Here is an 18,709-nt window from a genome sequence, read left to right on the forward strand (position 1 = left end):
TATCCCCTCTGGTTCTTGAGCTAATTATCTTAAATCAGTCTCCTTTCATTACCAACTTTTCTGCCAGTGGAAACAGTTTCCCACTCTTTATTCTAGCACAACCACAAGTAATTTTAAATATCTCTGCTAAATGTTTTTGTAACTTTCCACTAATAGTACTGCTTCCTCACAGCACCCGGGTTTTGATTCCAGCCTCAGGTGACTGTCCATGTGGAGTTTGCATGTTCTCCCCTTGTCTGTGTGGGTTTCCTCTGGGTGCTCTGGTTTCCTCCCACAGTCCAAATATGTGCAGGTTAGGTGGATTGGCGAAGCTAATTTGCCCCATAGCTTCTGGTTTGTGCAGGCTAGGTGGATCAGCCATAGGAAATGCAACATTACAGGGTTAAGGTAGAGGGGTGGGTCTGTGTAGGATACTCTTCAGAAGGGCAGTGTGGACTCAAAAGTGCCAAATGGCCTACTTCCACACTGTAAGGATTCTGTGATTCCAAGGAGGCAAATTCCAGTTTATCTTCATTACCTTGTATAATAGGTAGACCCCTCAAGGGTTTGGCAGTGGAAGTGTTGGACTCAACATTGACAGTGTCCCAGATTTAACTGACTTTCTCTTTATTTTTCTGGACTGAGAGTTTTACAGAATTATGTGCAGCAACGTATTTAGCAAGTTTAGGCCAATCAGTCGCCCTCAAAATGCAGATTGATTGACAAATGAAATAGAGTCAATTTGCTGACAAAGTTACTTCACAGAAAGCTAGGACCTATGAGCAGGAAAAGGCCATTCAGCCCTTCAAACCTGTTCCGCTAATCTAAGGGATCAGGGCCAAACTGATTGTGACCTCAACTCCACTTCCCTGTCTCCTCCTCACTTGGCTGAGAGGTTGATCAAAATACTATCTAACTCAGCCTTGAATAATGGATTCCCCCCTCTCGCAAACCCATTCAAATATTGTGTGAATGCGATGGTGAGTTGCCTCCTTGAGGCATAGGGGAAGGTGCTGTCACAGGACAATTTGAAAAGGACCTCTAGAGTTTTAAACTGATTACCCCCAGACAGACAATATAGATATAGCTGGACATGTGGCCCAGAAATGTCACACGCGTGATCCAATTATACCAGGATATGTGATCAATTAATGCCTGAATACATGACTCAATGATACCTGGAGGTTTGCTATCAATACCCAGTAAATGTCAAATATACCACAGATCAGAAACTGGGCCAGATACAGATCTGGACCTACGAAACCAAGGAAACTTCGGTGGGTTGCAAGCGTGCATCTCATTGAGGGTAAATGCTGTCATCATGGAGGACACAGGCCAGTGTTGTGTTTGGCTCTGTTAATTCTCCAGGATTATTATGTACCTGAGCTTTCTGTAAGCTTTCTGTCTGTCTCGCTTTCATTGTTGAGAGACAGTGCTTGGACACATAGGTGTCTCATAGTTCAGGTACATGCTTTGAGGGCTTCTTCAGGCAAGCTCCAGTTGCACAGCTCTGTTTGATTAATAGGAAATAATTAAATTGTATAGCACCTCAATGCCATAATACTCCCCTATGAATACATGAAATGGGAAAATATCATCATTTGGACAGTACTGAGGTTTGATCTATTGTTTTAATTAAAAAAAACTAATAATTCCAAGAAAATTTCACATCCAATCTTAAATTGTTGAACTTTGTAATTTGTCTGATTCTCATTGAATGCTCTACTTTTTAAAAAAATGTTCACAAACATGTGTGTATGAAACTTATCTATTTTTTACTGTCATACTCACAGGACAGGGACACTACATGTATAGAGATGGAGTAAAGCTCCCTCTACTCTTTTAAACTAAAAGTGAAATCAACTCTATATTATTCCCATCAAATCCTTCCAGCAGAGGGACAGCACGAGGTTAGATACAGAGTCAAGCTTCCCCTACACTGTATCTGTCAAAACATTCCCAGGGCATGCACAGCACAGGGCTAGGTACAAAATAAAGCTCCCTCTAGATCATCCTGATTATTTCTGACCCTATATTTCAGGAGAGGAATCTTCTAGTTATGCCTGTGTGACATTCCTTCCAGCAGCAATATTAGCAGTATTTTGGATTAAAACTGTACAAATTCCCCATAATTAATTTTCTTATGTATTGCTGAACTAAATCTGAATCCAGATGTGCAAAGTTAAAGAGCAGTGTGTTTGTAGCAAGCTGGTGAATCCATGGTCACTTGTGCTAACTTGTCCCGGGCAGACCTTTAAACAATGCCCAGGACAGAGCAGCATAGAATAAACTGCACCGAAAGGACTGCTCTTATCCGGGGATTGCATAGTTCTTTTGCTTTGCATCTTGGAGATTAAGCATCCCTCCAAGGACCCAGCTCTCTGGTGGACCTGTCAGCCTTAATCTTGTGTATTTCACACTGTCATATTTCCCAAACTACACATCCTTAACCTTGTTCCATGAAAAGTTCATAAATCACTGGTTAGACCATCACTGAACTACTGCGGCCAAATCCGGGCACCACACTTTAGGCTGGATGTCAAGGCCATGGAGATGGTACTAGGTGATGGGATATCAATAATGTGCAAAGGCTGCAAAAACTGGGATCATGCTTCTTCAAGTAGAGATGAAGGGAGGATTTAATTGGAAGGTTTTTATGGCATCAACAAAACAATTAGTTTTCACCAACACAACAGTCAGTTACTGGAAGATTTAAGATCCTTTGTAAAAGAACCAGTGGGGAAATGAAATTTGAGAGATTCACACACTGAGTTAATCTGGAACTTGATATCTGAAAGAACATAACAGGAGGGGGAGGTAACATATTTAATAGGACCTTGTATAATGGATAAATATTTGAATTGGAAAAAAGTAATTGCAGGGGACTTGTGGATCACCCCTTCAAACAGCTGGCACAGGCAGGATAGGCTGAATGACCTCCGGTTTGTATTGTATGACAGTACGATGTAAATACTGTTAAAACTTCCAGAAGACTGCAGAGCTCCGAGTCTGTGTAACCAGGAGATTGTGCCACCACAACTGTTTACCTTATGGACTGTGACCCCAAATCTCCTCCCCTAGTGCTAATTATCTGCCAGTTTCTGCATATCCCTTGATTTTGACATGGCAGTAGTCGCTCTCTTGAGGACCTGATGAAAGTGTTTGTCAGGGAAATGTGAACATTGGGCAACCAAAACTAGTAGAAGCATAAGATAGTTACTAATAAACCCAGTATGGAATTTAGGATAACTGTCACTGTCATGGGGATGGAGGTGATTAACACAGATATATTTAAGGGGAAGCTTGATAATTGTACAAGAGAGAAAAGCATAGAAGGGAAGGGTGAAGTGAAGCCAGTTGAGAGTATAAACACCAGCATGGAAATGTCAGGCTGAATGGCCTGCTTTTGGGCTGTAATCTGCATGAAAATGACGTTAGCACTGCACATCCTATCACACATGTGCCCTATTTCTCATTATGGGTACAGATGAGCTCATTGCCACTGAGAGTCATTTATGTCCCTTTCTCCCATAGTGGCTATCCTCAGGAATTGCAAATGCCTTCACCTGTACATGTAAAATAATGCAGGGCACACCCTCCTTCCAAACCTCCCAAAAACTGATCTGTCACACAAGAACAGTCATTTGTAATGGAGTTGGCCAGATGTTAAGTTTTGGAGTTCATAACAATTCAGTTTCCTGGAGTTGGGTGCTGGCTGCTGGGACTTGGGTTACACAGAGCCATTGTGAAAGTGTTGATGTGATCTCCCACAACTGGCACTTATTCTAATGGAACCTCTTTTCTTTGCTTCTGTAGATATGAGGACAACAAACCATTTCTCAAGTAAGATCTAGTATTACAATGTCAAACCTAGTGCAGCTATTGCCCGCCTTATTGTCTGACCCTGTCAGCTGCACCTTTCCTTTGCGTGGTATTAATGATTGCAGCGTTCCTTGCTGTCTCTGGTGTGTGAGTCATTGTTGGCTAAAAGACTCAGAAAACACAAGAAATATGTTGGATTGTGTATTCTGTCCAAGGGCATCAAACTTTCAGAAGACTGTCAAAGTCTTGGAGAGGGTGCAGAAAAGATTGGCACCAAAGATAAAGGACTTTGGTTGTGTAGACAGACTAATGAAACAGTAGATGACCCCTTTTGAGAAATGCAAGTTTAAGGGGTAATTGAACAGAGAAGATCAAACTATAAAGATTTTCCTGAGAAGTTAGGAGGATCCACAGACAGGAGTGTCCATAACTAGAGGGCATGGGTTTATTGTAATCAGCAAAACAAATAGAGGAGAAAGATGAGGAAATTGGCTTTGGTGCATTAGTTGAAAGGGTGGGAAGCAAATTCAGTGTTTTGTTTTATTCCCAAATATGAGAGTACTGAACAAACCAGATGTTGATTAGAGTCTGGCTTTATAGTCCATACTTTTTGAAAGATTCATGGAAAAGCCAAGGATTAGTCAATAAATGGCAGGATGAATGTAAACCCCAATAAAAATCTTAATTGTACAAACCTGAACAAAACAACTGCAAGCCATAATGACTGAACAGCTGTGATGAAGATTCAAAACCATGAACACTATGTATACAACTTAGTTACACCAACTAATTGAAGGAGAGAGTTTGGGAGAGTGGAAACTAGGCTTACAAAGCAAAAAGATATGGCAGCATTGCAGACCATCAACGTGGATAACATATCCAGAGCGAGACAGGAAGAGAATGTCTACATCCAAGTTCAGCTGGAAATAGGGAAGGCAAATAGAATGTTGGCCTTTATTCCAAAGGGAATGGAGTATAGTATTCCAAAGGAGGCTTTGCTAAAACTATACCAAGTCAGAACATAGCTGGAATACTGTGAGCAGTTTTGAGCCCCTTAACAAAGCACAGAGACATAAAAATGTGATCCTTTAAGGAAGAAAATCTGTCATCCTTACCCAGCCTGGCCTATGTGTGACATCAACAACATGGGTGACAGCCCGAGAAATTTCCTAGACAGCAAATCAGTTCAGGGGCAAATATCAATAGGAAACGAATGTTTGCTTTTCCAGTGATGGCCACATCCCATTTAAGAAGAAATAAAAATAGCAATGATGTAGTATTTACCCTACTTCTACTCTTGGTCACCATTACGAGCCGTGGGATGTCAGCTGCATTGTGGGCTTGACCTAGTTATCCATGTGATGTGAGCCTATCATCATTGGGGTGGCAACTCTTGTAAAGTCATGTTTATCTGACTTCATTACACAGATCCCTTTCTTACACCTGAATTTCTTCTCTGCTAAATTGAAAGACATTTCCAGGTCTGTATTCTAAAACCAAACTTTAAATGGAAGAAACCCTTCACTTTCAGGCCATTCTGAAATATCAAATATCTTTTCAAATGTAGATACTGTTGTAAAGCATGCAACATGGCAGCCAATTTGCACACAGCAAGCTCCCTCTAAGGGCAATATGATGAGATAATCTGTTTTGGTTGGGGTTAGCTAAGGAATAAGTATTGCCAGAACACCAAATGATTATCCCACAATCTTTAAAGCACCATTGCGATATAAACATTTACAGAAACCTAAGAGGGCAGGTCTCAGCTGAAATGTAGCATCCCCACCAGGGAACATTGCTTTTGTATTGCACTAAGAGGGTCAGCTGGATTTTGTGCTCGAGTCTTTGCTTTGGGACTCTTTCTATTCATTCACGAAGTGTGGGCATCGCTGGTTAGGCCAGCATTTATTGCCCATTCCTAATTGCCCTTAAGGTGGTGGTAAGCCACCGTCTTTAACCACTGCGGTTCACAAGGTGCAGATATCCCCCAGAGTGTTTTTGTAGGGAAGGAGTTCAAGGGTTTTCACCCATTGACGTTGAAGAAATGGCGATATATTTGCAAGTCAAGATCATGTGTGACCTGAACCCACAATCCCTTGACTCAGAAGTAAGATGCTTCCCACTAAACTCTGGCTGATGTCAGTGGAATTAACGATGGGAGAGATGCTAATTCAGTGGTTGTGAGCTCATTTTCACCAAGTTTACAATATCACACAAAGTCAAAATGTAGCCATGATATACAGACAGGGTCCAGTAAGGGGGCATTGAACAAAACTGATTGAGGCTTTTGGTCACCTTTAATTGTAATGTCAAAGAGTGTTCACTCAGTTCTGGAGATGGAGGCATTGTCTTAGATGCAAGGTTTGGCAGTTTGTGCCTACACATTATCTTTTAGAAGAATGGGAGGTAATTTTATTGAAACATATAAGAATCTGTAGGGACCTGGGAAGGTAAGGTACTGACAGCATGTCTCCTCTCTTGGGAGAGTCTAGAACAAGGAAAATTAGTTTCAGGATAAGAAGTCTTTCATTTAAGACAGAAATTAAGAGCAATTTCTTTTTCAGAGGGTCATTGGTCTGTGGGATTCTTCTCCCCACCACCGAGAGCAGTACAGGCTGGTTATTGAACATATTTAAAGCTGAGTTAAACAATCTTTGTCCAACAAGTGTTATGGGGGCAGAATAAGGAAACTGGAGTTAAGGCTACATCAGATTATCCATAATCTTAAATGAATGGTGGACTCAAGGGACCAAATGACCTGTTCCTGCACCCAACTCATTCATGTATGGGTAAGTTTAAATGGGAAAATGGGAAAATATCTAAAGCAGGATTAATAATGCCATAAGGAAGGACTTGCCCTTGGGGTGAGTATCCAACTCTCCAAGAAAGGATGTGACTGGCATCTCAAAACTGGACACATTGTTTCATCCCTTGTTGACCTGCTGCAGGAGTTTACTCCATCATCCATTCAGATATCCTTTCACGTTTAGATTTATAGAATTCGTCGTCATTCATGCCTTTCCTTGATAACTGGAAGTGTACTAAAAAGGCAGGAAGGCTAACAATTAGGAATGTCACTAGCTAACTCCTACATACCAATCTTGGATCTAACCCCTTTAAGTGCAATTTGCCAAAATAAATCCATGTTTACAAGGCAGGACTCTGGTGTTAGTGTATCTTTTGGAGTCAAACAGCTTTGGGAGGGCAGTACGGTAGCTCAGTGGTCAGCACTGATGCCTCACAGCACTAGGGACCCGGGTTCAATTCCAGCTTTGGGCAATTGTCTGTGTGGGGTTTGCACATTCTCCTCGTGTCTGCGTGGTTTCCTCTGAGTACTCCGGTTTCCTTCCACAATCCAAATATGTGCAGGTTAGGTGAATTGGCCATGCTAAATTGCCCATAGTGTTCAGAGATGTATAGGTTAGGTGCATGAGTCAGGGTTAAATGTAGGGAGAATGGATCTGGGTGGGACACTCTTCAGAGGGTCGATGTGGACTTGTTGGGCTGAAGAGCCTGTTTCCACACGGTATGGGTTCTAAAATAACAATATTTACAGGCGAGTATGTCTATTTGCTATTCTCACCAAAACTGTAGCCACTTTCCCTTTAAGTTCCTTGAAGATTTCTCTCCCTCTCCATGTGGTTGATAAGCAGAAACTAACTGATAATTCTTTGTGTTGTCTTTTAGGTCCTGGGCTTTGGGTGCTATCGCTCTCCTTTTCCTGCTGGGTCTCACCTGGGCATTTGGCCTGATGTTTATCAATGAGGAATCCATGGTGATGGCCTATCTCTTCACAACATTCAATGCATTCCAGGGAATGTTCATCTTCATCTTTCACTGTGCCCTCCAGAAGAAAGTAAGGCTCCTGAAGAACCCATTGAATTTAACCTTTGAGAATATTGCTGAGATTTAGAAGATCAGGGGTGATTTATGCACAGTTATCACAATATGTTAGAGTAAATGGAGAAGAGCCATCTGCCGTTTACAAAGTCTAGGTTAAGGTGTAAATTAGAGCTTACGTTTCAGGTGGCAACTAGGAAACAACTTTATGCTCTGAGGGTAGTAAAAGTTAGGCATTCCTTTCAGAAAACAACAGGTGATGCTCTTTAAGTATTTATTTTTAAATCTGTGATTGATACACTTTGGTTAACTAGACGTATCCAGTTATGGGGACCAGTCAACAATCAACCATGATCTTGTTGAATGGCAGAAATAGCTGAATGGACAGCTCACGGTTGTCTGTGTCTGTGCCAGGCTATCCTTGCTTACCAATCCATTGTATTCATAACTAGGTAGATAATAGTTGGAGATGCAGTTCTAGGATTGGGCTCATCAGCCATGACCAGTGACACAGAATTTAATAGATGGACAATCATAAAGTGTTTGCCAATGATGACATCTCAACACCATTGGAAACATTGCAACAGAACAATTAGATCTTTAATCTTATTGGACCATAAGGGCTCATTCAGAATCCTAGGTTTTCATTCTCTCCTGCCATTGGTCACCTCAACCTGCCTCTTAGCATAACTGCACAGAGATTGGCTGTCTCACTCAGAAATAATTACAGGGATTGGCTGGCTCACTCAGGCAGATTGGTTGCAGGACCTGCACAGTTGGAAAAGCACAATGGGTTCACAATCCCACCACTTCTACTGAGGGTGAGTGTGGGAGTGGGTTTATCAGATAATTGCAGGATAAGGATGGGCATCCTTGGGATGATCAGGCGAGGGGCGAGGGGCGGGGGGTGGGGAAGGGGTGTGATGAGAGAGAGACTCACTGAGATCCTTGTGCAAGAGAAAGCCAGGCTAGACCTCAGGTTGAATCACTTTTGAATGCTTGCAGGTAGTTCTTCTACAATGCAATGATTGTGTCCTTGTACAACCCTACATTATAGATAAGTCACGCTTTAGAAACAGCATTTAAAGTGTTCACAATGTAATCACATTACAGCCACATGTTTTCAAAGTTTGAGCTTTAGAAAGTGTCCCCAATTCGCCAATCATGCCAATGAAACGGACATTATAGCAGAAATGCACGTTCTAGTAGAACAACTTGTAACAATCTTCTCGAAACAAGGCGATGTGTGTGTGTATGGAACCAAGGTGGCACCACAGTATTCCTATCCAGAGAGAAATATTGGAGGGAGTCATCACAACAATCGCATAGCTGCTTTTCAGGAGGCACCTTATCCAGCAAAATGTGGCAAGACAACCTTAGGGACCACAGAGAACAGCATGGACATATTGAGCCAAATGATCTGCTTCTGTGCTGCAAAGCCTCTGTGAAAAGATGCCATATGTAACCATTTTGCAAGGACAAAGTGAGTAATTGTTGTTATACCGTCACATCCCAGTGGCAAAGGTTTTGATTCAGTGAGATGCATGTAGCACTAAGTGGGTCAGGAAACAGGAAAGAGGGGTTTACCCTTTTCAGTAAGGTGCTCCTCCTTTCAATTAGTCAATTTTGCTAGTAATGACGATCAAGGGGTTGGTTTTGAAGAGTTTCTGGTCTGTGTAATTACTAATGAAGTCAACAATCCATGTTTGAGGGGATTTAACAAGTGCCTAAATTTTACCTACACAAGATCAATAACGAAAGTAATGCAGTGATGCACCCCATCATCAAACAATCTGGGTCAGTGTACTTCCTGGAGCAGTACAACCAAATGTACAAATAGGTGTCAATGGAGAGGCTTGAAACTGTGTACAATGGATGTGTTTCATCCCCTGGGAATCCAAGCATTGCTGATCTGGAACCCATGTTCAACCAATTGTTAGCACTACCCTTCACAACAGATAGTTGTGTATTACCACAGTTTCATTTGAGTTACCAATCTGACATGATGAGGCCCTTCCCAATTAATGGGTCAGGGGATCAGACAGACTCTCTCGATTTCAAAGTTGCATTAATGGTCATGAGACAATATAAAAGATAACAGTCAATTATTTGACCAGTCAATTAATTTCTCTAGCAAGAAAAATTAGATAATGGCTCATTTAACATCATCCCTAATGTCAACAATTTCCATCCTACCAATTCCCCTCAAGTGGGTACTGCAAAACCTCCATAGCCTGTATTGTGTTTAACAACAACAGCATGCATTTATGTAGCACATTTCAAGGCATTAAATGCATGCAAGTTAAACTAGATTTGACCCTAAACCATATAAGTAGATATTGGGACAGGACTTTAGGTTAAAGAGGCAGGTTTTAAGGAGGATCTTTAAGTTAGAGACAAAGGGAGAGGTGAAAGGACAGACAGATTTAGAGAGAGAGTTCCAAAGCTGAGAGCTGCTGAAGCTGCAAGCTTCAATAGTGAAACACTGGAAAATGTGGATGCTCAAGGGACCAGAATTAAAGGAACACAGATCCCTTGGTCAGTTGAGGGACTGGAGGAGATTAAAGAGTTAGGGAAGGGTGAGTTCCTGAGGAAGCTAGAAACAAGGATGAGAATTTAAAATTTAAGTTGTAGCTGGACTAGGAGCCCAGTGTAGGTAAGAGAGCATGGGATAAATAGAACTTGCAGTGAGTCAGAATCTGGGCAGCAGAGGTTTGGATGGAGTCAAGTTTCTGGAGAATGGAAGGGCAGACAGGAAAACATTGGGATAGTCAATCCAACTACAACAAAGGCACGGATGAAGGTTTCCGCACAGCTGAAAGCCATATCAGGTGATGTTCAGGCAGAGACCGTGAGAGAGATTGAGACAATAGCTTCACTCACTCAACTGTTCCTGGGGCTGGCAATCACAGCTAGTCAAGACTGGCATCACACTCACCAGCCTGGCATATCTCTCAGTTTACAGCCTGGTGACCGCTGCTGTTTAATAAACCAGAGGCAAATGCCTTAATTGTGCTGACAAACTGCCATCTGATTTACTCAGCTTTACTGCACTGTCAAATGGAGGAGACTATTTTGTCCTAGCTTCTCATGGCTGTTTTGCTGGACTCTGTAGCCTGTGGGATGATATGAGAGGCAGAAATTGGAGCAATCCACAGAAAAGCAAACAGTTACAGGAGGAACAAGGCTGAGGGACACTGAGCTCCAGACATTGGCCATTTGCACATTTCAGTCATTGATCAATCTCGACCTTGAAGTAAAAGCTTAGCATCCCCAAGTCATAGAAACAAGTAACGTGAGTGGGCCATTCAAACGTTTCAGCCTATTCTATCATTCAATAAGATCATAGCTAACCTCAACCCTACATTCCAGTATATTTCCTGATACTTTTTCTATGGCCATTAAAAATTTATATCTGCCTTAAAAATGTTTAAACGTTCTGTATCCACTGCCTTTTGAGAAAGGGAATTCCAAATTCTTACAACACACTGAAAGAAGAAAATGTTTCCTCATCTTTGTTTTATATCAGCGACCCCTTATTTTTAAACTTAGTTCTGGGTTCTTCCACAAGAGGAAACATCCTTTCCACAAGCACCAGGTCAAGCCCCCTCAAGATCTTATATGTTTTACTTAAGTCATCACTGACTCTTCTAAACTCCAGAGAATACAAGCCAAGGGTGTCTAACCTTTCCTCATAAAATAAACCATTAATTCTACGTATTGGTCCAGTAAACCGTCTTTGAACTGCTTGTAATACATTAGCACTCTTCTGTAAATACAGTGATCAGGTCTGTACATAATATTCCAGATGCAGTCTCACCAAATTGTAATAGGCTGCCTTAGTTTCAGTTTCCTAGCAGAGGAATAATTATAGATAATTCTGGAGAAACTCAACAGGTCTGGCAGCATCCCAGCAAAGAGAAACAGAGTTTACATTGTAAATCCAAAGACGTTTCTTCAGAACTGAAGAGTCAAACCAGATTTGAAACCAGTGTCTAATCACTGACAAACCAGGCCCAATGTAACACTTGTGATGAAAGGTGTGTGATATATTATAACATCAATTCTTTTAGAGTTTGGATTTTAAACTAGTGGCATATCAGTTTGGAATATTTGTATGAAGGAATTTAATAATTAACTAGGTCATTCTTTTCAGAGCTATGACTTAAACTAGTTTGTCTAAAAGACTAAATGAACATGGGCCTCCAGGGATGTTAAAGGAAGTTTATTTGTAAATACTTTCTGATCAACTTGTTCAGAAATGTTATGTTACAGCACTGGAGTAGGTGGGACTTAAACACATCTCCTGGTTCAGAAATAGGGGCACTACCACTGTGCCACAAGAACTTCAAGTATTTATATTGTGGTGTTTACATAGGAAAGAAAAAAAACTACACTAAGCCTTTAGCTTAGTAGAAGCTAAGGTGAACAAGTTTTGTTTTAGGTTCAGTTAAAACGTTTTTAAATTCATTTCAGAAGAGATCTGATTGATGTCAGACACAAGAATAGAAAATAAGTCTGTTTAGGGCAGTTAAGCAAATATACTTGTAGAGTGAAAGGGTTTCAATGCTTCCAGACCAGGGGTGTTTGGTTAAAAATCTTTGCTGGCTATGAAAAGCTTCACAGCTCATGGGACCAAAACTGAAAAGAAGCAGCTAAGGCAACTATAGATGTGATAAGAAAACAACATTTTCCTAGATTTTTTTATGAACTGTAAACCGCTACTATTGGGGAATAAATGGGATTTCCATTTGAGAATTATTTGAAATCTGTTAAACTGTGTTATACTTAGATTTGGTTTTCCATTCCACGTTCTGGGACACATCCTGAATCTTCTCTCTATATCTATCAGCTTTGTGACAATACGTGTCAGTCTCAGAAACACTGTGGCTGCAATTTGGCACTTTCCAGAGAGTGTCCAGACAGTGTTTTACACGGGCAGATTACCTAGCTGACCAGTCTGGATCAACTGAAACATTGAAACATGGCCATCTGGGATTCAGAGGAACACTGACTAACTAAGCCTGAATACAAACACCACCAACCAGGCCCGAATAGAAATACTATCAAATATACCTCAATAGAAACAGACATCAGAACAAATACTGTCAACACTGAAGAAAGAAATCAGGAGGATGAAAAGGGGGCATGAGACAGCCTTGGCTAAGAAGATTAGGGTGAATCCAAAGAAGTTCTTTAAGTATGTTAAAGGAGAAAGAACAACTAGAAAGAGAGAATAGGACCCCACAATGACCAAAGTATATGTAGAACCACAGGAGATGGGCGAGGTCCTCAATAAATATTTCTCCTCTGTGTTTACTGTGGAGAAAAATATGAAGACTTGGGAACTTGAGGAAGTTTGTGGGTCCTATCTTGGTCTGCATTACAGTAGAGGAGGTGTTGGACTTATTAGAATGTCTGAAGGTGGTTAAATTTCCTGGTCCTGACCAGATATAACCAACCACACTACAAGAGGCTAGAGAATAAATTGCAGAGGCCCTGGCTGATATTTTTGCATCATCATTAGCCACAGGTGAGGCCCTGGAAGACCAGTGGGTAGCGAATTATTATGCCATTATTCAAGAAGGACTGCAAAGAAAATCCTGGGAATTGTAAACTAGTAAGCCTAACATCTGTGGTAGGTCAGTCACTTGAGAAGATTCTGAGAGATAAGGTATACATGCATTTGGAAAGACAAGGTTTGATTAGGAGTAGTCAGCATGGCTTTGTGGGAGGGAGATCATGCCTCACAGGAGCTGGTGTATGGGAGAAGTTCACATTTTTAGATCGTTGGAATCTTTTTTGGGGTAGAAGTGACCTGTACAAGAGGGAGGGATTGCACCTAAATTGGAAGGGAAATTTGCTAGAACTGCATGGGAGGATTTAAACCAGTAAGGTGAGGAAGATAGTGAGTAAAGAGATCGATCTGAGACGGGTACAGCTGAGAACAGAAGTGAATCAGACAGTCAGGGACAAGGTAGGACTAAGAAATTGAACTGCATTTATTTCAATGCAAGGGGCCTAACAGGGAAGGCAGATGAACTCAGGGCATGGTTAGGAACATGGGACTGGGATATCATAGCAATTATGAAACATGGCTCAGGGATGGGCAGGACTGGCAGCTTAATGTTCCAGGATACAAATGCTACAGGAAGGATAGAAAGGGAGGCAAGCGAGGAGAGGGGGTGGCATTTGTGATAAGGGATAGCATTACAGCCGTACTGAGGGAGGATATTCCCAGAAATACATCCAGGGAAGTTATTTGGGTGGAACTGAGAAATAAGAAAGGGATGATCACCTTATTGGGATTGTATTATACACCTCCCCAATAGACAGAGGGAAATTGAGAAACAAACTTGTAAGGAGATCTCAGCTATCTGTAAGAATAATAGGGTAAGTTATGGTAGGGTAAAAAGTGAGGTCTGCAGATGCTGGAGATCAGAGCTGAAAATGTGTTGCTGGTTAAAGCACAGCAGGTTAGGCAGCATCCAAGGAACAGGAAATTCGACGTTTCGGCCCATTCCTGATGAAGGGCTCTGGCCCGAAACGTCGAATTTCCTGTTCCTTGGATGCTGCCTAACCTGCTGTGCTTTAACCAGCAACACATTTTCAGCTAAGTTATGGTAGGGGATTTTAACTTTCCAAACATCGCCTGGGACTACCATAGTGTTAAAGGTTTAGATGGAGAGGAATTTCTTAAGTGTGTACAAGACAATTTTCTGATTCAGTATATGGATGTACCTACACTAGAGAAGGTGCAAAACTTGACCTACTCTTGGGAAATAAGGCAGGGCAGGTGACTGAGGTGTCAGTTGAGAGCACTTTGGGGCCAGCGACCATAATTCTATTTGTTTTAAAACAATGATGGAAAAGGATAGACCAGATCTAAAAGTTGAAGTTCTAAATTGGAGAAAGGCCAATTTTGATGGTATTCGGCAAGAACTTTCGAAAGTTGATTGGAGGTAGATGTTCGCAGGTAAAGGGACGGCTGGAAAATGGGAAGCCTTCAGAAATGAGATAACAAGAATCCAGAGAAAGTATATTCCTGTCAGGGTAAAAGCGAAGGGTGGTATGTATAAGGAATGCTGGATGACTAAAGAAATTAAGGGTATGGTTAAGAAGAAGAAGGAAGCATATGTCAGGTATAGACAGGGTAGATCGAGTGAATCCTTAGAAGAATATAAAGAAAGTAGGAGTATACTTAAGAGGGAAATCAGGAGGGCAAAACGGGGACATGAGATAGCGTTGGCAAATACAATTAAGGAGAATCCAAACAGTTTTTATAAATATATTAAGGACAAAAGGCAACTAGGGAGAGAATAGGACCCCTCAAAGATCAGTAAGGTGGCCTTTGTGTGGAGCCACAGAAAATGGGGGAGATACTAAATGAATATTTTGCATCAGTATTTACTGTGGAAAAGGATATGGAGGATATAGACTGTAGGGAAATAGATGGTAACGTCTTGCAAAATGTCCAGATTACAGAGGAGGAAGTGCTGTATGTCTTGAAATGGCTAAAGGTGGATAAATCCCAGGACCTGATCAGGTGTACCCGAGAACTCTGTGGGAAGCTAGAGAAGTGATTGCTGGGCCTCTTTCTCAGATATTAGTATCATCAATAGTCACAGGTGAGGTGCCAAAAGACTGGAGCTTGGCAAACGTGGTGCCACTGCTGAAGAAGGGCAGTAAAGACAAGCCAGGGAACTATAGACCGGTGAGCCTGACCTCGATAGTGGGCAAGCTGTTGGAGGGAATCCTGAGGAACAGGAGGTACATGTGTTTGGAAAGGCAAGGACTGATTAAGGGTAGTCAACATAGCTTTGTGCGTGGGAAATCATGTCTCACAAACTTGATTGAGTTTTTTGAAGAAGTAACAAAGAAGATTGATGAGGGCAGAGTGGTAGATGTGATCTATATGGACTTCAGTAAGGCATTCGACAAGGTTCCCCAATGGGAGACTGATTAGCAAGGTTAGATCTCATGGAATACAGGGAGAACTAGCCACTTGGATACAGAACTGGCTCAAAGGTAGAAGAAAGAGGGTGGTGGTGGAGGGTTGTTTTCAGAGTGGAGGCCTGTGACCAGTGGAGTGCCACAAGGATCGGTGCTGGGTCCTCTACTTTTTGTCAGTTACATAAATGATTTGGATGCGAGCATAAGAGGTGCAGTTAGTAAGTTTGCAGATGACAGCAAAATTGGACGTGTACTGGACAGCGAAGAGGGTTACTCAGACTACAACAGGAGCAGGACCACATGGGCCAATGGGATGAGAAGTGGCAGATGGAGTTTAATTCAGATAAATGTGAAGTAATGCATTTTGGGAAAGCAAATCTTAGCAGGACTTATACACTTAATGGTAAGGTCCTAGGGAGTGTTGCTGAACAAAGAGACCTTGGAGTGTGCAGGTTCATAGCTCCTTGAAAGTGGAGTCACAGGTAGATAGGATAGTGAAGGTGTTTGGTATGCTTTCCTTTATTGGTCAGGGTATTGAGAACAGGAGTTGGGAGGTCATGTTGCAGCTGTACAGGACATTGGTTAGGCCAGTGTTGGAATATTGCGTGCAATTCCGGTCTCCTTCCTATCGGAAAGATGTTGTGAAACTTGAAAGGGTTCAGAAAAGATTTACAAGGATGTTGATAGGGTTGAAGGATCTGAGGTACAGGGAGAGGCTGAACAGGCTGGGCTGTTTTCCCTGGAGCGTCGGAGGCTGAGGGGTGACTTTATAGAGGTTTACAAAATTATGAGGGGCATAGATAGGATAAATAGACAAAGTCTTTTCCCTGGGGTCGGGGAGTCCAGAACTAGAAGGCATAGGTTTAGGGTGAGAGTGGAAAGATATAAAAGAGACTTAAGGGGCAACTTTTTCATGCAGAGGGTGGTACGTGTATGGAATGTGCTGCCAGAGGATGTGGTGGAGGCTGGTACAATTACAATATTTAAGAGGCATTTGGATGGGTATATGAATAGGAAGGGTTTGGAGGGATATGGGCTGGGTGCTGGCAGGTGGGACTAGATTGGGTTGGGATATCTGGTTGGCATGGACGGATTGGACCAAAGGATCTGTTTCCATGTTGTACATCTCTATGACTCTATGACAAATGTTTTAGAGTTCTATGATGAAGTGACCAGGAAGGTTGATGAAGGCTGGGCGGTAGATGTTGACTATATGGATTTCAATAAGGGCTTTGATAAAGTTCCACATGAATAGGCTGCTCTGGAATTTGAGATCCCATGGAATCCAGGGGGAGCTGGCAAATTGAATACAGAATTAGCTTGATGATAGGCAACACAGGGTAATAGTTGAAAATCGATGTCGGACTGGAGGTCTATGACTAATGGAGTGCCTCAGGGTTAGTTCTGGACCTATTACTGTTTGTTAACTATATCAATGATTTGGATGAGAATGTACAAGGCATGATTAGTAGGTTTACAGATACTAAGATAGGCGTATCGTGGATAGTGATGAGGTTATCAGAAATTACAGCAGGACCTTGATCAGCTTGGTAAGTGGGCTGAGAAATGGCAAATGCAGTTTAATATAGATAAGTGTGAGGTCTTGCATTTTGGAAAGTCAAGTCAAAGCAGGAATTTCATGCTGAATGGTAGTGCCTTAAGGGGTGTAGTGGAACAGAGGGATCTTGGAGTTCAACTGCACGGTTCTCTGAAACTGGAGTTGAAGATCTGGACCCACAGGTCTCTGTTCCATAATTGGTCAATAAGCACTCACAAACACTCTGGTTCTTTAAGACTTCACTCTTACCTCTGAAGGAGGTGGCTCAAGAAATCATGGATGCTTTGGTGATTATTTTCCAGAGTTCGATAGATTCGGGATCAGTTCCTGCGGATTGGAGGGTGGCTAATGTTGTACCACTTTTTAAGAAAGGTGGGAGAGAGAAAGCAGGAAATTATAGACCAGTTAGTCTGACCTCAGTGGTAGGAAAGTTGCTGGAGTCTATTATAAAGGATGAAATTACGACACATCTGGATAGTAGTAACAGGATAGGTCAGAGTCAGCGTGGATTTATGAAGGGGAAATCATGCTTGACTAATCTTCTGGAATTTTTTGAGGATGTAATTCTGAAGATGGATGAGGGAAATCCAGTAGATGTAGTGTACCTGGACTTTCAGAAAGCTTTTGATAAAGTCCCACATAGGAGGTTAGTGAGCAAAATTAGGGCGCATGGTATTGGGAGCAAAGTACTAACTTGGATTGAAAGTTGGTTGGCTGATAGGAAACAAAGAGTAGTGATAAATGGTACTGCAGGGATCAGTACTGGGCCCGCAGCTTTTTACAATATATGTTAATGATATAGAAGATGGTATTAGTAATAACATTAGCAAATTTGCTGATGATACTAAGCTGGGTGGCAGGGTGAAATGTGAAGAGGATGTTAGGAGATTACAGGGTGACCTGGACAGGTTAGGTGAGTGGTCAGATGCATGGCAAATGCAGTTTAATCTGGATAAATGTGTGGTTATCCACTTTGGTGGCAAGAACAGGAAGGCAGATTACTACCTAAATGGAACCAATTTAGGTAAAGGGGTAGTACAAAGAGATCTGGGTGTTCTTGTACACCAGTCAATGAAGGTAAGCATGCAGGCACAGCAGGTAGTGAAGAAGGCTAATAGCATGTTGGCCTTCATAACAAGAGGGATTGAGTATAGAAGCAAAGAGGTTCTTTTGCAGCTGTACAGGGCCCTGGTGAGACCACACCTGGAGTACTGTGTGCAGTTCTGGTCTCCAAATTTGGCTATTGAGGGAGTGCAGCGTAGGTTCATGAGGTCAATTCCTGGAATGGCAGGACTAACTTACGCTGAAAGACTAGAGCGACTGGGCTTGTATATCCTTGAGTTTAGAAGACTAAGAGGGGATCTGATTGAGACATATAAGATTATTAAAGGATTGGACACTCTGGAGGCAGGAAACATGTTTCCGCTGATGGGTGAGTGCCGAACCAGAGGACACAGCTTAAAAATACGAGGTAGACCATTTAGGACAGAGATGAGGAGAAACTTCTTCACCCAGAGTGGTGGCTGTGTGGAATGCTCTGCCCCTGAGGGCAGTGGA

General features: G+C 42.0%; 1 protein-coding gene across 1 annotated transcript in view; it reads left to right on the forward strand.

The window, feature by feature from the left end:
* The window catches only part of LOC132835881 (adhesion G protein-coupled receptor L1-like), a 399,302-nt gene that overhangs the window by 360,914 nt on the left and 19,679 nt on the right, over positions 1-18,709 (forward strand). Inside the window, exons 20-21 of the mRNA XM_060854978.1 lie at positions 3,796-3,822; positions 7,489-7,657. Of these exons, the coding sequence (XP_060710961.1) occupies positions 3,796-3,822; positions 7,489-7,657 (196 nt within the window). The remainder of the gene's footprint in view (positions 1-3,795; positions 3,823-7,488; positions 7,658-18,709) is intronic.

The sequence above is a fragment of the Hemiscyllium ocellatum genome, chromosome 45 (assembly GCF_020745735.1).
Source record: "Hemiscyllium ocellatum isolate sHemOce1 chromosome 45, sHemOce1.pat.X.cur, whole genome shotgun sequence".
NCBI lineage: Eukaryota > Metazoa > Chordata > Chondrichthyes > Orectolobiformes > Hemiscylliidae > Hemiscyllium > Hemiscyllium ocellatum.